Source organism: Neoarius graeffei, chromosome 2 (genome assembly GCF_027579695.1).
Source record: "Neoarius graeffei isolate fNeoGra1 chromosome 2, fNeoGra1.pri, whole genome shotgun sequence".
Lineage (NCBI taxonomy): Eukaryota > Metazoa > Chordata > Actinopteri > Siluriformes > Ariidae > Neoarius > Neoarius graeffei.
The window spans coordinates 120,142,701-120,168,314 of NC_083570.1; the positions used below are offsets into that span (position 1 = coordinate 120,142,701).

The 25,614-nt window shown below is 42.1% G+C and overlaps 1 protein-coding gene across 1 annotated transcript; it reads left to right on the forward strand.

Annotated features, from left to right (window-relative positions):
• The first annotated feature begins 3,140 nt into the window (after positions 1 to 3,140).
• LOC132875201 (eomesodermin-like) lies at positions 3,141 to 12,410 on the forward strand. The gene is given in 7 exon segments (XM_060911897.1): positions 3,141 to 3,374; positions 3,376 to 3,986; positions 5,921 to 6,075; positions 7,639 to 7,760; positions 10,502 to 10,660; positions 10,788 to 10,849; positions 11,522 to 12,410. Coding segments are annotated over 7 exon segments (2,016 nt in total). The 5' UTR covers positions 3,141 to 3,233; the 3' UTR covers positions 12,288 to 12,410.
• The last annotated feature ends 13,204 nt before the right edge of the window (positions 12,411 to 25,614 follow it).

The window sequence follows — 25,614 nt, forward strand, 5'->3', positions numbered from 1 at the left end:
TGCACTATATATTTAGTGCGCGTGCATTATATCATTCTATCTGTAATATCGTGTCAGTGAGCGGAGAAGGGCATGAGGTCGCATCCCAATTTATACACACTAAAGCACTGCAGTATTTACGCTTCCATTACAACTTTCAATCTCTCTCTCTCTCTCTCTCTCTCTCTCTCTGTAGAAATCATTATCTCATCCCATAACTCACACCATCATTCGCGCGTTCATCCTCTAATTAGTGACATAAATCACACCTGCACACTATGTAGTGCACTAATACACCCAGTCAGTGTTCTTCATCACCATGGGATCGGATTCAGTCCCTTACTGTTTCTATTAGTGCCCTAGATAGAGTGTAAAAAATAATGACATGCGCCCTAGTGCACTATTTCATCCCATCGGATTCTCTTCAGTTTTTGGACCCTTATAAAAAGAACACTAAACCTAATCTAGTGCACTTTATAGCCCTGGGATAGCATTCAGCAATAGGGTATGCAATAATAGCACTTGCACCCTTTTAATGCACGATTACATCTAATATCCATACCTTAATATAATGAGCACTAGATAGGGTATTTAGTGTTGACTCGTGTCACGTTTCTAGTGCACTTTATCTGCAGTAGAATGCCATTTCGCTCCAATTCCAATTAGCTACTAGATAGGATACGAAATAATCACATCCACCCTACTTAGTGCATTTGTCTCCAATATCAAGTCATTTTGGATCGTCACTTTTGATTAAACTAGTGCACTAGGCAGGGTATGAGATAGTGCCTGACATACCCTATCCCCTATGTAGTGCACTTTATCTGCGGCATCGTCCATCTTGTTGAGTGCACTAATATAAAGAATAGCAGGCTAAATCTGACCCCGGGGTGATAAAGTGCGCTAGATAGGTGACATGAGGCCACTATCTAGGGCACTTTGTAGCTACAGCAGAGCGAAACTGTATCCTGAAGCAGCTTCGTGTCGGACCGAATCCACACAGTGAGGAACAGGGGTGCAGGAGGAGTCCAGTTCTGCCCCCGAGGGCTCGGTGCTGGACCTCGAGGTGACTGTGTGCACTTTTTCAGGCCGGACAGGGAGCAATCTGTTCCCACAGAGGAGATAAAGGGTTCAGATAAGGGCAGTACCGGAGAGGGTTCTGACCCAGAGACTGTGGGAGGTAAAAGGTACAGAGCTGCACTGGAGTGGCTGTCATTAATTTACTGTTTATTCCCTATGTAGTGCACTTTCATCTGCATTCTGGAGCACTAATCACCAAACAGCTGGTTTTATTAAAAGTCTCTTTTACACGCTGAAACCTGAAAGATTTCTGGATGATTTAATTTCATCCCCTCAGTAGTGCGATTTTATTCTCTCTCTCTCTCTCTCTCTCTCTCTCTCACACACACACACACACACACACACACACACACACACAGAGCACTTTAATAACCCACATGAAGTGCACTAAATAGGGTATAACATCACACCTAGCCCCATCATCATCATCATCATCATCATCATCATCGATACATCCGGGAAATTATTATTATTATTATTATTATTATTATTATTATTATTATTATTATTATTATCCCCTGATCATCGAGCTCCGTGTCCTCTCCTGGCTTCTGTTCACCTCGCAAGTGTTAATCAGTTTATTCTCTCATTTTTTATCTCTTCATCACACTGAAGGTTAAAAAAAAAAAAAAAACCCTCCGCTGTGGGGAAAATAAACACAAAGCAACTCGAAATACATTTTTAATTATTATTATTATTATTATTATTATTATTATTATTATTATTATTACATAATTACTTGGGAGTGAATAAGTGAATAAATCAGATTTGTGGTCTAGTGATTAACTCCCGCACCCATTTTAGGATTTAAACAAAAGCACTATTTCGTTTCAGATCGCATAAACTAATATAAACATCAATAGAAATCATCTCTACATATTAGGTATGTATGCAGGGAGGTCATGTGACGAACCCGCAGTGATGATTGTTTTTCCTTTCCCCGCACGACACACCGGAAATCCCTCACACCTCCCCCTCCTCCTCTCAGTCAGTATTTTATTTTAATTATTCGGTCATTTATTTATTAAAAAAAAAATAACAGCGTCTCACATCATGTCTGTTATTATAACAATTAGAGCAGCGCGTTTATTTATTTATTTGTGTGTAAATTATACTGTTTTAAATGATAAATCAGATTTAAACACGATGAGAGGTGGATTATAATAATATTCATTTTATTAATTTGTTTTATTATTATTTTGGGTGAATTGGTGACGCGACGGAAACGAAATTGTCGGAAGGGAAACACCTGAAGGATCTGTGTGTGTGTGTGTGTGTGTGTGTGTGTGTGTGTAAAGTGTGTGTGTGTGTGTGTGTGTGTGTAAGGTGTAGGAGGAGGGACCGTGACGAAGCGCCGTGCGCACGTGCTGAAGAAGGACCCGAAGCTCGGACGCGGTGTGTGTGTGTGTGTGTGTGTGTGGGGAGTTTAAGGAGATTCAACCAAATAAACCCCTGAAACACCGAGAGCAGCTCGCGCGAGGATTACACCCGGTTCATCAGCACGGTTCAACCGGAGGTGTGTGTGTGTGTGTGTGTGTGTGTGTGTGTGTGTGTGTGTGTGTGTGTGTGTGTGTAATTGGTTTGTCGTCAAAAAATCAACCTGATTTAAAAATGAATAAAAATAATTATCTCTCCTATAGATTATTATTATTATTATTATTATTATTATTATTATTATTATTATTATTATTATTATTATTAACTTGTAGCACGCGCGCCTAAATTGTTTATTGCTCATAGTAGGCCTAATTAAAAACAACAACAACAACAAACCAAACAAACAAAAAAACAACAACTCTGGATTCATGCTTACAGTTGTGTGTGTGTGTGTGTGTGTGTGTGTGTGTGTGTGCGTGTGTGTGTGTGTGTGTTTAAAATCTTAAACAGTTTACCCTTTAGTTCAGTGATGATGTGATTTAAAGAAGCTGCTCTCGGACCTCAGAGTCAGAAAGAGGCAACACAAGGTGAAGCCCCGCCCCTCTGTGTGTGTGTGTGTGTGTGTGTGTGTGTGTGTGTTGGTATATAAGTCCACCTGCACCCTCAGATCAGATCAGAGACAAACCGCGGGAGCTTCATAAAGCAGAACCCCACGGTCCGCTTGAAGGCTGTGTGTGACTTTATTTTGTTTTGAGTTGTTTACTGTAATTAGTGTAATTAGTGTGTGTTAGTGGAGTATGCAGTTGGAGAGTCTGCTGCCCAGCTTACCCAAGACCTTCTACACGCTCTCATCTTCATCCTCATCCTCATCATCCTCATCATCATCATCTGACAGCACGAGCCCGGGATCCGCGCACACGAGCAGCGCGCAGAGCTTCCCCTGAAGTGGAGCGGCCCGAGCACGAGCCCGAACCGGGTAAGAAGTACCGCTCTGCCATGATGATGAGCGGCAGCACCGGAACCACCACCACCACCGCCACCGGGGGAGAGCGCGAGGGAGAGGAGTTCTCCACCGGAAGTAAGAGCAGGAAGAGTTCTCCGGTGATTGGAGGAGGAGGAGGAGAAGAGGATGAAGAACTCGTGACCCGGCGCTACGGTATCGAAGAGCTCGGTACCGACCGCTATTTCATCTCCCCGAGCTCAGACGCGAGCGCGTGCTCGCTGTTTCCGTACGGCGCGCAGGGCGGCTCGGTGTACGGCGGCGCGAGCGCGCGCTACTCCTCACCTTACTCCTCCGCCGCCTCGGTGCTCGCGCCTCCTCCTCCGCCGCCTCCTCCGCCGCCTCCACCGGGCGCCGTGTGCAGCTCGCGCGCTCAGCTCGCGCCTCCGACCGCCGCCGCTTATCAGTTCGGACAAGGCCCCGCGTGCCTGTACCCGTCCTACCACCCCGGGCTCGCGGTGGGCAGGGCTCAGGTGTACCTGTGCAACCGGGCGCTCTGGCTCAAATTCCACCGCCATCAGACCGAGATGATCATCACCAAACAGGGCAGGTACGGCTCTCTCTCTCTCTCTCTCTCTCTCTCACCTGTTCACCTGCTGTCAGTCCAGGTGTGTACTCTCTAGCGCGCGCGCGCACCTACAGAGGGCCCGTTAAAATCCTGCACCGTGACGCGTTTCATCACCGTAAAGTGGCTCGCGCACACGATTAGAATTCAATAACGGAGTTTAAATTTATAGTTTATTTATTTAATCCCGACGAAAGCGCAGCAGAGCTCTGATATTCATCTACTGATTAATTCATTACATTGCACTCATTAAACCGGGAAACTACTTTTATTTATTTATTTATTTATTTATTTAAAAAACTGCAGGAAGAAGAATCCCCGAACAGGTCGCGTGCGTGTTTTAATCCGGTTTTAGTTTTTTTGTTTTTTAAATGTGAAACGTTTCGATTTTTTGAATTCTAAAAAAAACCCAAACAAACACATAATAAATTTAAAAAAAAAAATTCTCACACATTGCATCATGAAAACAAAGGTGTGTGAGAGAGTGAGAGAAAGTAAGTAACGCGCACGCGCAGAAGCAGGAGCTGTGATCAGAGTGGACCCAGGTTCGGCCCGAATACCAGGCTGATGATTTCCCCAGAACTCCGCCGAACACAGTGAAACACACTGCAGGAGTTTTTGCTGAGTGAATTTGAGATTATTTCCTGCTGCTGTAGGAGTGTGTTTGTGTGGAAGCGAACACAGGAAGGAAAAAAAAAATCCTATTTACATTTATTCCTTTTTTGGGGGGGGGGGGGGGGGGGGGGGGGGGGGGGGGGTAATAACTTTTGCACTCCTCACTGTATCCTCTGATGCGGGGTTAATCACAGCGGAGTGAAGTTCAGATCAGGAGGATGAAGGTGATGGTTGTGTCCTGATGTTGAGCTCCAGCTGTTAATTCCCGGATATGAACACTGAACATCACTCAGACTTTATTCCCTATGAAGCGATTATTTAAAATCGCATTTGTGCAGAAATGCATCAGTTTCTTCTACACACACACACACACAACACACACACACACCTCCTCTTTCTGTTTTTATTTTTAATAAACATTTATTTTGGTTTTGGTGCACCTGACATTATTATTATTATTATTATTATTATTATTATTAATGAACGTATTTGGTTAACTGTTTATTATTTTTGTTTTAACTGAATAGCAGATTATATATATATATATATATATATATATATATATATATATATATATATATATATATATATATATATATATATATATACACTGTTTACTGTTTACACTGTTTACACTGTTTATATTGTTTGTTTGTTTGTTTTTCAATTATTCTATTTTTATTTTTATTTATTGCATTGCCTGTTTGCACCGTGGGTCAGAGAGGACTGAAATTTCATCTGTGCTGTTTGTCGAGCATGTACAGTATAGCATATTTGACAATAAAGTTGACTTGATATATATATATATTCCGATATAGAGTTTACTTGATCATCTCTTTACCCAGGAACAAAATTATTATTATTATTATTATTATTATTATTATTATTATTATTATTATTATTATGTGAGTTTAATTTTTATAATCTAAATTTACTGAAACTTAATTACACTTTAAATATAAATCGGGAGTTATTTATTTTTGTTTAATTTAACTGTGAGATCTGTCTGGATGTAAACTGTATTAGTTTTATTATTTTTTCAGTTTTGATATTAATAAGAGTTTGTGTCTCTCCTTCCTCACTCTTCAGGGTTTATTTAATAATTAATGAATGCTAATTGGAGATTTGATTTCGTTATTGTATTTTTTTTTTGTCTCGTGCGCGAGGATCCGGTTCGGTTCCGAAGTGTTTGACGGTAATGTGCGGGGGTCTCGCGCACGACGCTGTTTCCGACCCCCCCAGTGTGCTGTGAAAGCGCGTGAGCAGGCGGTGATGTGATGCTGCTGCTGTTGTGTCTCGCGCAGGCGCATGTTTCCGTTCCTGAGCTTCAACATCGCGGGGCTGAGCGTGAGCGCGCACTACAACGTGTTCGTGGAGGTGGTGCTGGCGGACCCGAACCACTGGCGCTTCCAGGGCGGGAAATGGGTCACGTGCGGCAAAGCGGACAACAACATGCAAGGTGAGGAGGAGCGCGCGAGCTCGAGCGGGGGGATATCCGGTCTCACGCAGCTGCGCGCGCCGCACGGTCCTGACCGGCACAACATAGTTAAAAACAAAACTAAACACTTTTTATTTGTTTGTACAAAAATGTAAACGATGGAATAATTTATTATAAATATAAGCAATCCAGTGCGCAGTGAAATCCTGAGCGCTCACTGAGACTGGGAGACCAAATTTTAAACCAAGTTATGTTTTATCATTTGGTTCAATCAGTTGCAATTAATTAACCAAGTACCATGTAAGTCTACATTTAACAAGGAAAACGAAGATCTATGTTATAAGATACACACACAAGATCATGTCGGTTAAGAAAAACAAAACTAAAATTTGGTTACTGAGATGGCTGATGTCAGAATCCGATGTCATTACTGTGGAACTTTGAGTGTCTTTGACATAACATTTGTGCTTGGTAATTGCTCTTGATAGCTGTGTAGTCACTGTAGTGTGTTTGTCTGGATGGTGATTGGTGAACCACTTTGCATCACAGAATATGCCGCAGCGGTGCAGCCGCATGGACTCTGGGGCCTGTGAGTGTTTTGCCCAGACCAGTTGGTCTCCGAGTGGAAAATCCTTAAAAAATGATCTGGCAGTAATAACAATGATTTAAAAATTGTCAATATTAATATCACACACACACTCGGGGTAATAATCCCGGGGTGTACAGTGAGACTCCGAGGCCTTTTCACCAGAACACGCCCCTTCCGGGTAAAGGAACTGGAACACAGCAGTTCTTACACCCATCACTGTAGGGTTCATCATCACAGTCCAGTGAGCACATGCTGGATCTTTTTATTTATCTTTTTACATTTTTAAAAAATTGTACAAAGCAGCAAAATTACTAACAGTGCTCATGTTCACAAAGGTTTGTTTTATTATTTATTTATTTATTTATTTATTGAAAGTGTTCCTAAACATAAAAGGTACTTAAAGTACTCGAGGGTTTTATCTGCGAGCCGCACAGGAACCGCTTCTGTAAAGGATAATAATCAGCACCCAGTCACACACCTCACACACCTCCAGTCTTTATGGCTGCATTTTAACACAAAGAGGATAAATACTGTACAATAAAATAGAAGTGGAGATAAAACAATTAATTTGAGACAAAAAAATACAGGACTGAAATTTAATTTAATTTTTTTAGATTTCCAAACAACACACACTTCCTTTTGATTTTACTTCATTTAAATTAATTAAATGTAAGAATCTTGAATGCAAGACACTTGTGCAGACTGTGTGTTTGGGAACGAGTGGATTTCCTGCTGCTTCCTGTGTTTGATTTTTATTTTCTAATTCCTGTACATATTAATGTTTCATGTTCAGAACAAAACAATATTGGTTTTTGTTCAGTGAATAATTTAATTTTTACTTTTTTTGGAAACAAAACAATGACACTTTAACAGGAGAGATTTTACAATAAGGATACTGCCCTCTGTTCATCAGAATCGTACAGGGATTTGTGGAAAAACTGAGGACCGTGAGGGCCTGAATAATTTGTATTGTGTGTGTGTGTGTTTTATATCAGGAAATAAGATGTACGTTCATCCAGAATCACCGAATACAGGAGCGCACTGGATGAGGCAAGAGATTTCATTCAGTAAACTGAAACTAACCAACAACAAGGGCGCAAACAACAATAATACCCAGGTACACACACACACACACCGAGGAATTTGTGGGACTGAGTGTTTTCGTGTCTGGGTAAACCATGACATCTTTATCTGTCACAATTGCATTTAATCTCACTCAGGTCCTCAAAACACACACACACACCTTGTTTGAGTGAAATTATGAGGACCATAGTGTCACTGTAAGCACACTAATGCGGCAGAATGACTACTGAGGTACGAAAATTAACCTTCACTCATTTTAAGCTCATGTTTTTATCTCAGATGCACACACACACACACACACACACACACACTGGTATTGGTGTGCTTGTGGGGACCGGGTGTCTTTTATGGAGTCCTCATGCCTACATGCGTTTAATCTTTAAACACACGAATTCACACGCATCCTGGTGGGGACGGGGTGTGCTCATAAACAGAGTAAGAATACACACACATTCGTGTTCTAGTGGACTTCGGGGACAGGAGTGTCCTCATGAGCACGACAAAACTACACGGACAGCTCAGCTTTTAGTGAATTTTGTACTGTAAATGCAGTACAAAAAAAAAAAAAAACACAATGTGTACACAGACATCTTGGTGTTTGTGAATCTGTGTGGACCGTGCCTTTGAAATCCCAAACACATACAGATCTGTGTCCATGACACACTCTTGAGTTTTGAATGCATGTACACAGTAAACAGTTAACAGGACCGTATGTTGATGACTTCTAGTTTGAATTCCTTCCTTTCACTAGAGAAAGTTGTAAATTGGTGAGAATTTGCACTGTAAGGTGGTGTGTGTGCGCATGATGGTAGGCTGAAGTGCAATAACAGCGACGTTGGGAATCTGATTGTATAAATATAGTGGTACAAGATGTTACATACGAGAGGCTGTGGTTAAAAGGTGTGTTGTGCAATATTGCAAGGTTTGGAAGTGTGTGTGTGTGTGTGTGTGTGTGTGTGTAGGACATTGAGCCCAGCACCTCCCTGGACAGTGATATGTGCTGTGAGAGTCATTGATGAGCCTGGTGGCCTGCGGATAAAACCGTTCCTCAGCCGTGTGGCTCCTGTAGTGTCGATGTGATGGTCGGAGTGTAACCAGGCTGTGTTGGGGGTTGGGTTCTGTCCATGAGGATACTATGATGAGCAGGCTGCCTCTGCGATGGTTTGAGAAGGTTTAAGCAATTGCTGATGAGCTTTGTGGTCCTGAGCAGAGCAACTTCTAACTACATGAATACACTTGTGGGGACCTGAAGTTTGAGTGTCCTCATAAACCCTCGTAAACACAATAATGCCACATGATGAGCCCTGAGGTAGTAACATTTCAGGTGTATTCATTTTTGTCATATTTTAAACCCCCCCCCCCCCCCCCCCCACACACACACACACACACACATGGATATAACTGACCTTGTGGGGACCAGGTGTCCTCATTAGCATAATAATATTGCCTGATGTACCTATGTACAGTTATTAGGTTATTGTTCACCACAGGGACTTTAATGCAGCGTTTGTAAAGCGGTAAATAAAGTCCTGACTTTGTCATGTAGCTCAAACCGTTTTGAAAGAATTTTTTTTTTCTTGTGGTTGTGTCGTGATGCCCTCCCCCACCTCTCTAGTGTGAAATGGCCTTAAACAGTGTGAATTCGCTGCACAGTGGCCAAGGTTCAAATTTTCGCTTTGTTTCTGCTCACAAGTCAACTTTACACACACACGCACACAAAGTGTTAAACCACGATGCAACATGTGAGAAAACAGTGATGAAGCAACTTTAACACACACAAACGATCCCATCTTCATGCAGCGGATATCATTTATCTTAAGGCAGATACACTTGTGTTCTAGAACCCTCTTTCTTTATCGTAAACACACTCTGCACTCGAATGCTTTCATCTCCAACATTCTAGAACCGTTCTTTCATCTTCAATAAAGAGACCGTTCTCCAGCTTCGCACACTTTTTTCCCTTCCCCCTCCGTTCATGCACAGACGCTAATAAAGCCACGCGACTGCACTTTGCTAGCCAATCAGCACGGCTGGTGATGAGGGCGTAACAATAAGTTTAGCCAATAGGAGTGAAGGAAACGTGAGTTTAGCAGTGAGCTTTGCACCAGACTCAACATGATTTATGGCGATTTTACCCCACAGAACTGGAAAGGATGAATTGCGCGCTAATAATGGCTGAAAACAATCGTATTGGTTTTGTGTACCGCATGTGTGCGCAGTTTATAACCACGCTGGTGTTAAATATATTAAAGTGTAACATTAAAGCCATGTGGACCACAGAGCTAAAGGTCACATGTTTATGGTCTCAGCGTCTGTGGTCTGGATTTAGGAGTGTGTGGGTGTGTGTTATCTGGAGCCTTAGCATATATGCTAATTAGCCATTTAGCTAGCAAGCTGTTAGCATAAATCGATGTTCTCGTTCCACATTCTGCTAATGAGAGAGAGAGAGAGAGAGGGGTGTGGCAAAAGTGCTGAAAAATAAATGTTTACTGGATAGTGTGTGTGTGTGTGTGTCAGAGCCTGCTGGTTGAAGAGACTTTATCACTTTTTTTTTTCTGTTTTCTGACTTTGCATTGTGGTTTGACGCCTCTGTCTGCTGCCATTCTTGCAAAGACCGAGCAATTTTCTGCAGTGTGTGTGTGTGTGCGTGCATGTGCCCAAGTGAAATGTAACAATACACCCAAATACAAAGCTAAATTCTAAGCTAACATTGTAATTCTGTCTATGTTGATAATTATGTTGAGAGTAAGTGTGTGTGTGTGTGTGTGTGTTCAGATGATTGTCCTGCAGTCTCTCCATAAGTATCAACCGAGGCTGCACATCGTGGAGGTGAGCGAAGACGGGGTGGAGGACATGAGCGGCGAGTCCAAAACTCAAACCTTTACTTTCCCTGAAAACCAGTTCATTGCAGTCACCGCTTACCAGAACACAGATGTAAGATACACACACACACACACACACACACACACACACACACACACACACACACAGCAATCTTGCATCCTTCTGCTTTTCTGACCCTGTGTACCACCAGTAAAGTGATTATTTTTCTCCTGTCCAGATCACACAGTTAAAGATCGACCACAACCCATTCGCTAAAGGCTTCAGAGATAACTATGACTCGTAAGTGTCACACACACACAGCATCCTGTTCAGAGAGACAGGTGGAGGGGTGATGGGTTCATGCATAGATTAGTGATTTTGATGGACAGCTCGATGGATAAAGCAAATAAATGTTAGATTGAGAAATGGGTGGAGTCAAATAGGGAAGTTGGACTGGATGAGTGTACCATACAGACAGACAGGAGGGACGGCATGTAGACACAGTCTTTATAATGTCCTGTAGAAGCCTGAAGGGTTCCTCAGCAGTTCCTCTCGAACACAGTGTTTCCCTGTCCAGAACCCTAAAAATAAAGTGAAGAACCCTTTATCATAAAGTGTGTGTACCGTATGGATTGGGGTCGTGTGCAGTTCAGACTCCACGCTGTTATTGTTCATTATTTTCTTGTTCAGATCTAGAACCTGTAAGGAGTTTAATATCTAACTTCTTGGTCCTTGGTACACTCTGAGAAAAAGCATTCAAGTGCTCTTCTAAGGGTTTTTGGTTTCCTCCTAAAAGCTTTTTCTTTACTTGGAACCATTTTTATTCTACTTTGGATTCTGAGTGGAAACTTTAAAGGTTACTCAGAAGGATAACTGAAGAACCTTGTATTGAATGGAAATGTTCTTTCTGATAAATAATTGAGAAGTGAAAATTCTTTAGGATTTAGACTTTCTCTCTCGCTCTCTCTCCAGGATGTACACGGCTCCAGAGAGTGACCGTTTGACCCCGTCCCCCACTGACTCTCCTCGTTCACACCAGATCGTCCCGGGAGCTCGTTACGCCATGCAGCCCTTCTTTCAGGAACAGTTTGTGAATAATCTCCCGCAGAATCACCGTTTGTACGGTGGAGAACGTGCCGTGCCGCAGACCAATGGCCTCCTGTCTCCTCAGAGTGACGACTCGTCCATCTCCGCATCATCCTCCTCCTCTGCCGCACAGCGGTGGTTCGTCACACCCGTCCAGCAGAACGAGGCCGATTACTCGGTCCTTCCATACGGCATTAAACCTCTTCCACTTCAGAGCCCACACTCGTTTGGTTATTACCCAGATTCCTCTGCTTTTGCCTCAATCTCAGCTGGCTGGAGTGGCGGGAGAAGTTCCTACCAAAGGAAAATGGCTGCCGGTCTGCCTTGGTCTCCTCGTCCGAGTCCGCCTTCCTTCTCTTTTCCTGAAGATCCTCTCACCACAACGACGACGATAACGACGAGCACTAAAGATAAACTGCAGGATGAAGGGACGGCAATTACAGCAGGCGTCGGTGGAGTCTGGGGTCTGGAAACGGCCTCAAATTTGAAGCCGCTGGACAAATTCGATGCGCCCTACGCCATGGTGTGTAAAAGACGACGCCTCTCTTCCGGTGCTGATGCCTCACCAACTATAAAGTGTGAGGATGTGACGAGTGAAGAGTACGGAAAAGAGCAGCCCAAAAGCTACTACGCCTTTTACACCAGCCCTTAACTTCATCTCTATCTCTCTCTCGTCATTCCCCTTGCTCTACTATTTTAAAATGCTTTTAAAATCTTTTTTTATTTTTATTTTTTTTTTATTTTAACTGCAGGTGCCAAAGCTCTGTGCTTCTTATTGTGATCCTGATTTTCATTTGACATTTTGTGAAAGATGGGGATTGACTTTTTTTCCTTTTATCTTTTTAAATCTGTTTTTTTTATTTTCTATTTCAAACATAGATATATATTATATATAAAATCAATGTGCTGTTTTCGCCCCCTTGCCCTCTCCCCTTTAATTTAAGATCCTTTGGTTGTACAGTATTTGTGCACTTTAGATTGTGACGTATCTTGTATAAATTGTCTACATGGCACTGGTATGAGGTGTGTAATAAAATGTGCTTTTCATAAAGTTCTTCATGTCCTTCTTGGCTTCTTTTGTTTTCAACACACTCAGAAATTAAATGCCAGGAAAAGCAAAATATTAATACAGCCACAGGGATTTACTTTATCTTATTACCCAGAACTTTTTTTTTATTTTTATTTTCACTTCATTCTTCACAGCTACCTTCTTTCTTTCTTTGTTTCTTTCTTTCTTTAAATACATTTTAATCAATTACTCATTGCATTAAGGTTTTTCCCAGGGTTCGAGTCCTTTCCCTTTTTCAGTTCTGAATGGAATGAATCCTGTTTAATGTGAACCAGCTCTGCTTTTCATCCTGTTTTATTATTTGTCCAAACATTAATGATGAATATGTTCATGATCTTCAGTGTGATGCGTTGATCATTTCTAAATCATGATTTAATTATAAAACCCTAATTCTTATTCTCTCTGAAAGAAAATTAATTCATGCTGTTTAATAGACTGATCAGCTGCAGGGATTCGACCTGGACTTGTGTAAAAATAAATACGTAAATGAACGCCATTTTTTCGGTTTTTATTATATTATATTTATTATATTATATTTATTTAATATTTATATTTATATCTTAAAGCTCGGATTATTCAGATAAGAAATGTCAGAGGTGTAGGTTTTTTTTCCTTTAAAAGAACCCATTCGTCCTGTATTTAATAATGATATTAATCTGCTGCCTGTTGATTGATTGATTTATTTCATTCCATTGTATTTTAATTCAGAGACTCGAACATTCACCGTCTCACTGAGATCCTTCTCTGGAATCCAGACTACATGAGGAAATGAAATGAGTCAGGGTGCGTCAACTGAACTTCACATTTCTTTTCTTCTGGATTTATTTTCCTCATTAATTATTTCACAAGACAGAAAAAAAAGCTTCTCACAGATTGTGTAGATAAATACATAAAACCATATAAACACACAATATCACAGGGAAACATTTAATTATTATGTGAGTATATTATATTTCTGAGCACTGCTGGACAGATTAAACCCAGCTCACTGTGTTTAAGGGGCTCTGAACTCATCCCCTGCGTTTCTCTGGGAGCCAATAATGAGCCCCTGGTGTATTTCCACATTTAAAGGTTCATTATCAGATAAACAGCTTCGCACACTCTGGGTCTCGACTTCAGTCCTAATGAGACTCTTCAGAAAACACACAGGTGCGCAACTTTAAAGGCAAACAAACAAACAAACAAACAAACAAATATTCAACAACACTATCTTAAATAATTTCTTCTTCTTACCTCTTTTGTAGTAAAACATTTTTTTTTGTTTCCTCCAAAATTATTTCAACCCATATTTTTATTTTATTTTATTTCAGACAAAGGACCACCTTGAAAAGCCTCCGACCAACACCGGAAGTAACCTTTAAAAGTAAAGTAGACCAGTTTACGCTTTTTAATCTCATAAAGAACATACTGAATTACATCAAACACCTAATTTAAACACTTTTAAACATTTATACTTTAATCCTTAAAGGATTTTTCACTCTTGAACAGCGGCTGAAAAACACTAGCAGGTGGATCTAGATACATCAATCAGTGAAATAATAATAATAATAATAATAATTATTATTATTATTATTATTTTTTTAATCCCTGCGCTGTTCACTAGTTACCATTTACCATTTTCTAACATATTAATACAGTTGTTAATGAAATGTTCCCAAAATATCAAAAACTTCCTGTCATGTATTAGCATAGCATGCTAACATGCAGAAAGGCCTTCTCCTGCTTGGTGCACCTTCTGACAGACTAAACTGTCGTTGAAAAGATTTTTTTTTTTTTACAATGAAATAAAGACAGACAAGTCATTTCACCACATTTATTTCTGGAGTTATTGTGGTTTTATATATAATTCAGACGGCTGGGCTCAGTTAAAGGTTGAAGACTGATTTGTAGATCAGTGCAGGAAGATCAGACATTTCAGAAGATGATCAGGAGCTGGTGAAGATCTGACCAGCCTGAGGGGGAATAGAACATTATATTTAAACAGCACAGTAAAGATCAAGTCAAGTCAGGTTTATTTGTATAGCGCTTTTAACAATAAGCATCGTCGCAAAGCTGCTTTACAGAATTTGAACGACTTTAAAAACGAGCTAATTTTATCCCTAATCTATCCCCAATGATGAAGCCTGTGGCGATGGCGGCAAGGAAAAACTCCCTCAGACGACATGAGGAAGAAACCTCGAGAGGAACCAGACTCAAAAGGGAACCCATCCTCATTTGGGCAACAACAGACAGCCTGACTATAACATTAACAGTTTTAACATGGAGTCAGCTTCGATGATGCTATAAACCCCCCACCGACAGAAACCCGAGCGCAAGACTGTCCACGACAACCACAATCCCAACGTCAGCAAGTCAACCGCAGTCCTAAAGTCAGCAAATCAAGTCAAGATGAAGAACATCATGTCACACACACACCTCTCTCTCTCTCTGAAGGGGAGACATTTTATGATGGCAGTGAGAGAGACACAAATGAGGAACAGCAGGAAGGGGAACCGTGCTCACATTTACAACAAAGTCAATACACTCCAAGATGCTGACATTCATTCATGCACGAGTTACACTGATCAATACACACAGCTCACTACACTCACAACAGGTAAACCAGAGAGAGAGAGAGAGAGACAGCTGTCTGTCTGTCTGTCTAGTTTATCACGCAATTGTTTATTTTGTCCACTTACAAAAAATTCACATGCATTTCACACACGATCATACGTTTTTACATGTGGTTTTGTTGCATCATGTGGAAAAAAATGTCATCATATTTGTAAATAATTTAATAATTCCAAATTCACATGTGAAAATAAATGAATAATCTAAAAAAATCACTTGAAATGAAATAAATAGTGAGAAAAATCCCATGTGAAACAAAAAAGAATGTAACTTCATGACATGTAGCATTAGTAAGTGTTTCTGTGCCCTGCTTACTGTTCTATACATCCAATTTTTGGCCGGTTACCCCAGTTTAAGGGCTCAAAATTCTTGTACCCCCCCACCACCACCACCACTACCACTCAAATAATTCCCGGCAGGGGTTAATAAGTAAAAAATAAAATAAAATATCACACATGCATGACACTTAATTGCTGTACGACATTAAAGAGAATTGTTAAAGATAACAGACGTGTTCTTTATATTTTCCCATTTCAGAATGTTGTAATGAATCAGTGTGTGTAAGGGTGTGTATCTGCAGACGACTGGGCTTGTGTGTCACACTGCAGCACGTCAAAATCAGGCGCTGTAGTCGAAATCAGTCGTGCATCTCATCTTCACTGTTACATCCAACCTGATATTTTCATTTTACACCAAAAGTGTCTGATGTAAAGGCCACGCTGAGGAACATGACAGCATGTCGGCTGTGGCGCTGCAGCGGTCTGGTGTAACATGGGATTAGGAAGCACTCCGACTAAAAAAGACTCCAGCAATAATAATAATCTGACAGTTATAAATATGATTAATTTTTATCCAGGGCGGCACGGTGGTGTAGTGGTTAGCGCTGTCGCCTCACAGCAAGAAGGTCCGGGTTCGAGCCCCGTGGCCGGCGAGGGCCCTTCTGTGCGGAGTTTGCATGTTCTCCCCGTGTCCGCGTGGGTTTCCTCCGGGTGCTCCGGTTTCCCCCACAGTCCAAAGACATGCAGGTTAGGTTAACTGGTGACTCTAAATTGACCGTAGGTGTGAATGTGAGTGTGAATGGTTATCTGTGTCTATGTGTCAGCCCTGTGATGACCTGGCGACTTGTCCAGGGTGTACCCCGCCTTTCGCCCGTAGTCAGCTGGGATAGGCTCCAGCTCACCCGCAACCCTGCACATGATAAACGGTTATGGATAATGGATGGATGGATGGATATATTTTTACTAATCTCAGGCTTGAATAATTATTTGCAGCGTAGGCTCCAGCTTGCCTGCGACCCTGTAGAACAGGATAAAGCAGCTACAGATAATGAGATGAGATGAATTTTTATCCATGCATGACACTTTTTCGATGGAATAAAAACATGTTCTGTTCCCTTCTAGCGGGTTTCATTCATGTGGTTTGATAGCATGCAATATTGTTAGCATATCGCTTATCCTAAGTGTATTATGTCACTCTACCCAATGGAGAATGAGCGTTGAATATGGTTTACGATATTGCATGGTTGTCAAGACAACCGACTGTGACAATTTGTAAACAAACATGGCCGCCAGGTTTGCTTTGTTAGATACGGAACAAATTTTGAGAGAATTTTGAAAGAGAAAGACACGTCAGACACCCGAAAGGAGTGTGTATGCATAATAATAATAATAATAGTAATAATAATAATAATATATTTTTCATGGGATATCAGATATATTCCATTCATCTACTCGTCTTCGACTCGTTCAGTATCATGATACCTGAATGGAATATATCTGATAGACCACGAAAAAATTCCATCCAATATTATTTAAATGTTCCCTAAATCAAGGTTATGTCCACCGGACTACATTATAAATAATGGTTTGTAACAATCGAGAGGAACCCACAAGGTTGACAACCTGACATACAGTGTAAAACTATAGCATGTCCACACTACATAGTGCACTGTGTGTCCAATCGGACAGTTTGGGTTTATGTTCATTCCACGCGATGTAAAATATTGACTCATATGCCCTAATTAGGGTTCTATACTGTATATCCAGTATTATATGGTTCTATAGGACATAAAGAGTTGCACATTGTGTAGCGCACACACTAGCACTCCTCTCTCAGGAGGTGAATTCTCCTGCTGATGGTTTTGTGTGGATTGTAGTCACTGTGTGAGTGTCACCCTGCACACAGCCAAGAAAAGTGCACACTGCTGTGTTTTTTTATAACGAAGCAGTTGTCCTTTATTTTCATTAATTTTTTTTTATCGGCTCCTCCAATGTGTGAAGGCCGTAACAGTTACATGTACTCTCTCTCTCTCTCTCTCTCTCGGCTGCACTGTGGCATGTAAAACTGTAATAACTGATAGTTTTTTATTGATATGACACGTCCACGTAACACGAGCGTGACAGATCCGGTGCGACTGCAGAAAGAGGAAGCGGACCATGGAGTGATTGTAGTTCTTCTCTTTTTCACTCTTTTTCATGCTGCCACAGAAAACACAATAAATTAGCCATGCATGTGAGAGTGATTTAGTGATTAATTTAGTGATTTGTATAACAGTCAGGAATTGAGTGATAAATATGCACACACACACACGTTTTCTCTGTCTTTCTATCTACGTTTCGGTCTGTCTTGCATATGTGTGTACAGACAGACAATAGCAACTATAGATAATCAAAACTCTGACCTGTGTGTGTGTGTGTGTCTGGCTCACTAAGGTGTGAGTAACAGCTGCCCCCTTATGACCCCGATAACACCCCCCCCCATCCCCCATTCCCGAGGTTCCTGGTTCCTGCACTTAACACTGAATTGATTTCAGACACTCCACATGATCCTCAAAGGGGGCATGATTCCCTCTGCAGACTCGCTCACACACTCCCCTACACACACACACACTCAATGGAACATGGGCCAAGCTGTTTGGAGGCGGCGCCCCCGTGTGGTCCCTCGGGAGAACCATAGATGCCCCAGAGCACTAAAGAAAAACACGAGCCATGATGTGTGTAACGTGAAATCGTCAGGCCATAAAAAAGTTGTGCATAAAATCAATGCAGTGGCACTTTGAGGAATACCACAGATTTGGGAGTGTCCCTGTAGAACTGACCCCGATCTGTCTGTCTGTCTGTCTCTCTCTCTCTCACCGTCTATCAATTCAGTTCAATTTAAAGTGTTTTACTGGCATGAAAAAAGGTTTTTTATAGACCCTGTTCTGTAAGGCACAGCAGGTCCGGGTTCTGTTATAGACCCTGTTCTGTAAGGGACAGCAGGTCCGGGTTCTGTTATAGACCCTGTTCTGTAAGGGACAGCAGGTCCGGGCTCTGTTATAGACCCTGTTCTGTAAGGGACAGCAGGTCCGGGTTCTGTTATAGACCCTGCTCTGTAAGGGACAGCAGGTCCGGGTTCTGTTATAGACCCTGCTCTGTAAGAGACAGCAGGTCCGGGTTCTGTTATAGACCCTGTTCTGTAAGGGACAGCAGGTCCGGGTTCTGTTATAGACCCTGCTCTGTAAGGGACAGCAGGTCCGGGTTCTGTTATAGACCCTGTTCTGTAAGGGACAGCAGGTCCGGGTTCTGTTATAGACCCTGCTCTGTAAGAGACAGCAGGTCCGGGTTCTGTTATAGACCCTGCTCTGTAAGAGACAGCAGGTCCGGGTTCTGTTATAGACCCTGTTCTGTAAGGGACAGCAGGTCCGGGTTCTGTTATAGACCCTGCTCTGTAAGGGACAGCAGGTCCAGGTTCTGTTATAGACCCTGTTCTGTAAGGGACAGCAGGTCCGGGGTCTGTTATAGACCCTGCTCTGTAAGGGACAGCAGGTCCGGGTTCTGTTATAGACCCTGCTCTGTAAGAGACAGCAGGTCCGGGTTCTGTTATAGACCCTGCTCTGTAAGGAACAGCAGGTCCGGGTTCTGTTATAGACCCTGCTCTGTAAGAGACAGCAGGTCCGGGTTCTGTTATAGACCCTGCTCTGTAAGGGACAGCAGGTCCGGGTTCTGTTATAGACCCTGCTCTGTAAGGGACAGCAGGTCCGGGTTCTGTTATAGACCCTGCTCTGTAAGGGACAGCAGGTCCGGGTTCTGTTATAGACCCTGCTCTGTAAGGGACAGCAGGTCCGGGTTCTGTTATAAACCCCGTTTGGTAAGGGACAGCAGGTCTGTGTTCTGTTATAAACAGTGTTGGGCAAGTTACTTCAAAACTGTTTTGCATTATTTATTACTTGTTACTGTCATTTTAAAGTAATTAGTTACATTACAATATTACTGCATTTAAAATGTAAGGCATTACACTAGTATTGCATTACTTTTAAGTTACTCTCACCAAAATAACTGGAAGTATGGATTTGGCAATCTAAATGTAGCTCAAGACGCTCAATTAGCTCATCATGCATCCAGTGGAAGGTGATGTGGTATCTGACTGAGCTAGGCTTATGGTTAAAAACACTAGAATATAATAGCCACAATGACGGCTCATGGCACAATACAAGGAACAATCGTCACAAGAACAGACAAAAGGTGAAAGTCTGGCAAATTGTGATAGAAATACTGTAACTTTAGGCCTATTCATATTAACATTAATTGAACTGTATTGTATTGTAATGTCTAAAGATATGACAGGATACAAAATTAGCATTTCTATGCCTTTATTGGGGCGGCACGGTGGTGTAGTGGTTAGCGCTGTCGCCTCACAGCAAGAAGTTCCTGGGTTCGAGCCCCGGGGCCGGCGAGGGCCATTCTGTGTGGAGTTTGCATGTTCTCCCCGTGTCCGCGTGGGTTTCCTCCGGGTGCTCCGGTTTCCCCCACAGTCCAAAGACATGCAGGTTAGGTTAACTGGTGACTCTAAATTGACCGTAGGTGTGAGTGTGAATGGTTGTCTGTGTCTATGTGTCAGCCCTGTGATGACCTGGCGACTTGTCCAGGGTGTACCCCGCCTTTCGCCCGTAGTCAGCTGGGATAGGCTCCAGCTTGCCTGCGACCCTGTAGAAGGATAAAGCGGCTAGAGATAATGAGATGAGATGCCTTTATTGTTTTCAAGTTTACAGCATTAAGCATAGTTTATGCTTCATTAAAAAAAAAAGAAAAAGATTAGCCCTAAGGGATATGACTCCATTTCAGAAATTTAACAGAAATGAACATATTATGGCAAATTGTAGCCTACAATAAAACTGGCCTGGAAAAAAAAAAAAACACAAGCCTTTTAAATCACAGCTAGACAATGACAATTAGCTATATGAGGCTACCCAGTCACATTTCGAAAAACAGAATTAGAAATAACAAAATCAAAGTGCTTTTAATGATATTGAAGTGCTTAGGCATATTAGCCCTCGAAGGAAAGGCAGCTCAATCACTTTAGTCTGACTTCTGACCAGAAAAAAAACTCAGTTATACAGGACAAAAATGTAAACAAATTGTCATTACCAAATATACAAACAGAGGCAGCATATGTCAAACAAGGCCGGTAAAATTGACTTATATAGTGCGTGTAAGGATGGTGGGCAGCTAACCTATTTCACCACCTACTTGACTGAAATACCTGTTAAAGCACATCAGAAGAAGGCGCTGAAAGTGCCCATCACTAAGACGGTTGCGTTTTGGGGTGAGCACAAGACTGCCAAGGCTGAAAAGTCTTTCTACTGGTGCACTCGATGGTGTTGGTGCATTGTAACCGAGTGCGATCTTTTTAATTCTTGGAAACAGATGGAGACTTTCCATCACAGGGGCAGAATTCAAGTAAGATGTTACCTCTGTTTCCACTGACATGGGTGCAGCAGCCGAGACATTCACCTGTTCATCAAAGGAGAAAAATTCCTCCTCACTTGGGGCGACAGCAGCAGGTTGAGGGGGATCGGGCATCAGGGCTGCAGGTTCCTTTGTTGTTAGGGTGCGGCACTCCATTGTAAGGAGGAGAGTGATGTGGTCTCTTCTGGTTTCCTCTTTTACCCAGTGCAGCTTAAACTTGGGCAGTGAGACAGAAGCCAGTAGTGCAGCCTTGGAATCAATTATTGCAACAAATCGAGTTTTGATTGCTCCCACCAGTGGCGGCTCCTGAATTTTTTTTCAGGGGGGGCAATTTTCCCCCGTTATGTCTACACGGACCATAAATGTCCAAAGGACTGAAGTAAATTGACCTAGGTAGCAAATCAATTGGCCGAACTTGTTTTTTGCCTGGTAAATTCAGATATCAATATATACAATATCTCTTCTCTCCACTAGGTGGCAACACTGAACAAGTTAAAGGTGGCAAACTAAGGCCAAGTTTACATTAGACCGTATCTGTCTCATTTTCTTCGCGGATGCACTGTCCGTTTACATTAAAACGCCTGGAAACGCCGGGAAACGGGAATCCGCCAGAGTCCACGTATTCAATCCAGATCGTGTCAGGTCCGGTGCTGTGTAAATATTGAGAATACGCGGATACGCTGTGCTGAGCTCTAGCTGGCGTCATCATTAGACAACATCACTATGACATCCACCTTCTTGATTCGCTGGCGTTGGTCATGTGACGCGACTGCTGAAAAATGGCGCGGACTTCCGCCTTGTATCACCTTTCATTAAAGAGTATAAAAGTATGAAAATACTGCAAATACTGATGCAAATACTGCCATTGTGTAGTTATGATTGTCTTTAGGCTTGCCATCCTTCCACTTGCAAGTGGTAAGTGACGCGCATGCCCGACATGCACTGAGATCACACACACAGCGGCTCAGTCCCAAATCACTGCTCATGTGCTATACTCGCGCGCTCTGTGAGCTGCGCAGGGCCAGAGTGCGCACCCTCCAGAGGGCACTCGCTGTTCAGGGCGGAGTGATTTGGAGCGCAGGATGCCTGCGGAGCCGAGCGTATCCGTGTATTGGCGTTGCTATGTGCACGCGAATCGTGTATTGTCGTTGCTGTGTCCACACTAATCGTTTTAAAAACATTAATCTGATGATCCGCTGATACGGTCTAATGTAAACCCCACCTAAGGTAGCCTAGTAAACTAGACCCACCCGCCTAGCGGCCAAAAATATTTTTGCCTACGAGTGGCAAATATTCACATTTAGTCTGGCTTGCCAGGCTAAAACTAAGGAAGATTCATTGTGAAGCCTTCAAAGCAAAACATTTGGCATCACAATCAATTAATATTACATTACTCATTTATTTTCACATATTTTTCCAGTATTCTATAATAAGTAGACACAAATTCTTAATTATAAACATATTCTAATTTCTTCATTCTAAAGAATGCAATTAAAGTGGCAGGATATAAATCCAAAACAAGTGTTTATTTAAGTTTTGAAAAAGATGAAGAAAAGCATAACCATCAAACAAACATGTGCAGCTTAATTATGTGGGGTTTTTTTATATGGAATTGCACCATTTTAACAACAAATAATAATTCTAAATAAATTCTGCAGTTTTTTTCCCAAGAATTCCTCCAGAAAGCCATGCCTTAAAAGGAAATTTAAAGTATTACAAGCATGTCAATGAACACAAAAGGCTTTAGTTACAGTGGGGCAAAAAAGTATTTAGTCAGCCACCAATTGTGCAAGTTCTCCCACTTAAAAAGATGAGAGAGGCCTGTAATTTTCATCATAGGTACACTTCAACTATGAGAGACAGAATGGGGGGAAAGAATCCAGGAAATCACATTGTAGGATTTTTAATGAATTAAATGGTAAATTCCTAGGTAAATAAGTACTTGGTCACCTACAAACAAGCAAGATTTCTGGCTCTCACAGACCTGTAACTTCTTCTTTAAGAGGCTCCTCTGTCCTCCACTCGTTACCTGTATTAATGGCACCTGTTTGAACTCGTTATCAGTATAAAAGACACCTGTCCACAACCTCAAACAGTCACACTCCAAACTCCACTATGGCCAAGACCAAAGAGCTGTCAAAGGACACCAGAAACAAAATTGTAGACCTGTGCCAGCCTGGGAAGACTGAATCTGCAATAGGTAAGCAGCTTGCTGTGAAGAAATCAACTGTGGGAGCAATTATTAGAAAATAGAAGACATACAAGACCACTGATAATCTCCCTCGATCTGGGGCTCCACACAAGATCTCACCCTGTGGGGTCAAAATGATCACAAGAACGGTGAGCAAAAATCCCAGAACCACACGGGGGGACCTAGTGAATGACCTGCAGAGAGCTGGGACCAAAGTAACAAAGGCTACCATCAGTAACACACTACGCCACCAGGGACTCAAATCCTGCAGTGCCAGACGTGTCCCCCTGCTTAAGCCAGTACATGTCCAGGCCCGTCTGAAGTTTGCTAGAGAGCATTTGGATGATCCAGAAGAGGATTGGGAGAATGTCATATGGTCAGATGAAACCAAAATAGAACTTTTTGGTAAAAACTCAACTTGTCATGTTTGGAGGAGAAAGAATGCTGAGTTGTATCCAAAGAACACGATACCTACTGTGAAGCATGGGGGTGGAAACATCATGCTTTGGGGCTGTTTTTCTGCAAAGGGACCAGGACGACTGATCCGTGTAAAGGAAAGGATGAATGGGGCCATGTATCGTGAGATTTTGAGTGAAAACCTCCTTCCATCAGCAAGGGCATTGAAGATGAAACGTGGCTGGGTCTTTCAGCATGACAATGATCCCAAACACACCGCCCGGGCAACGAAGGAGTGGCTTCGTAAGAAGCATTTCAAGGTCCTGGAGTGGCCTAGCCAGTCTCCAGATCTCAACCCCATAGAAAATCTTTGGACGGAGTTGAAAGTCCGTGTTGCCCAGCGACAGCCCCAAAACATCACTGCTCTAGAGGAGATCTGCATGGAGGAATGGGCCAAAATACCAGCAACAGTGTGTGAAAACCTTGTGAAGACTTACAGAAAACGTTTGACCTCTGTCATTGCCAACAAAGGGTATATAACAAAGTATTGAGATGAACTTTTGTTATTGACCAAATACTTATTTTCCACCATAATTTGTAAATAAATTCTTTAAAAATCAGGCAATGTGATTTTCTGGATTTTGTTTTTCTCATTTTGTCTCTCATAGTTGAAGTGTACCTATGATGAAAATTACAGGCCTCTCTCATCTTTTTAAGTGGGAGAACTTGCACAATTGGTGACTGACTAAATACTTTTTTGCCCCACTGTATTTAGCTATATACACACAAGGTTACACAAGGTTTTGTAGTCAGTGCAACTTGGCTTAACAAGTTGGAAAAAAGGTAAGGTGCTGCTGGCTCCAATGAACACACATACTGTACAATATATAAAAACTGAAAATATGCTTAATTTACACCAAGTCAGAGAGAACTTGAGGCTACTGAAATATTCCAAGCATGGCAATGTTAAACTGCCATTGGTAAAACAACTACCATTGGTAACACACACACACACACACACAAACACTTTTGCCTAGTAAATTCAAATATCAGATATCACTGTACCGTCTGCTGTGCTACTTCCAGGGTGGAAGAGAACGCAAGGGTAGCAAAAACGAGCATTGACTACATCACAGCCAGCTAGTCAAGTTTTCAGGTGGTACCAGTTCTTGTTAAAACCTCTTGAGGAGGTCTTCTCCCCCTTTGTAGACACTTGCTTGATGTTTAAATTCGGTCTAGGAGGTCCTAGCTGTTTGATTGCCGTTTTCTCCTCATTTGTACGACAACTAAAGGGAACTTCTTTCAGAGACGCTGTCGTATTGTTGCACTCAACACTCGCCATCTTCTTCATAGAATGTTCACACATTTCCCGCGCAACAGGCGTATGACGTATGACGTAAGCACGCTGCTTGTGCTAGCACATAAAACCTAATAGAAAACGCATTGGGAGCATGATTTTCGAAAAAAAACGTACGTACCATTACTGTCAATGGGAGATTTTGGGGCAAATCTGAACCTGACAGAAATCGCACCAAAAGGGCGTGGCTACACCAGGTGCGACCTTAGCCTGATTGGACAATGCCATTACTGTTGCCGTGGTAGTAGGAGTAGATAAAAAAAAAATCTCCCTCCCTGTTTGGGAGTGCGTCGCCCAAATCGCCCCTATTAACGAGCCGCCAGTGGCTCCCACAATAACCTCAGGCAGCCCAGCAGTCATTGGTGATAGACCTTTTTCATCGCTAAGGTTTTGACCATAAGAACCTGTAGTGTTGGTTGAAGCATGCCATAAAAACAAGTCTCCTCTCCCTGTAGGATGTCCAGTGCAACTGTGAAAGGCTTCATAATGGCACAGTATTCCTTAAGAAACTGGTATTCCCTGTCGTTCATACATTTAATCTGAAACTGTGTGCAGAGATTATTAATGTCAGTGAGAGGCATTTCTGTGATTCTTGCATAGGCATCATAAAATGAGTTCCACCGTGTCACT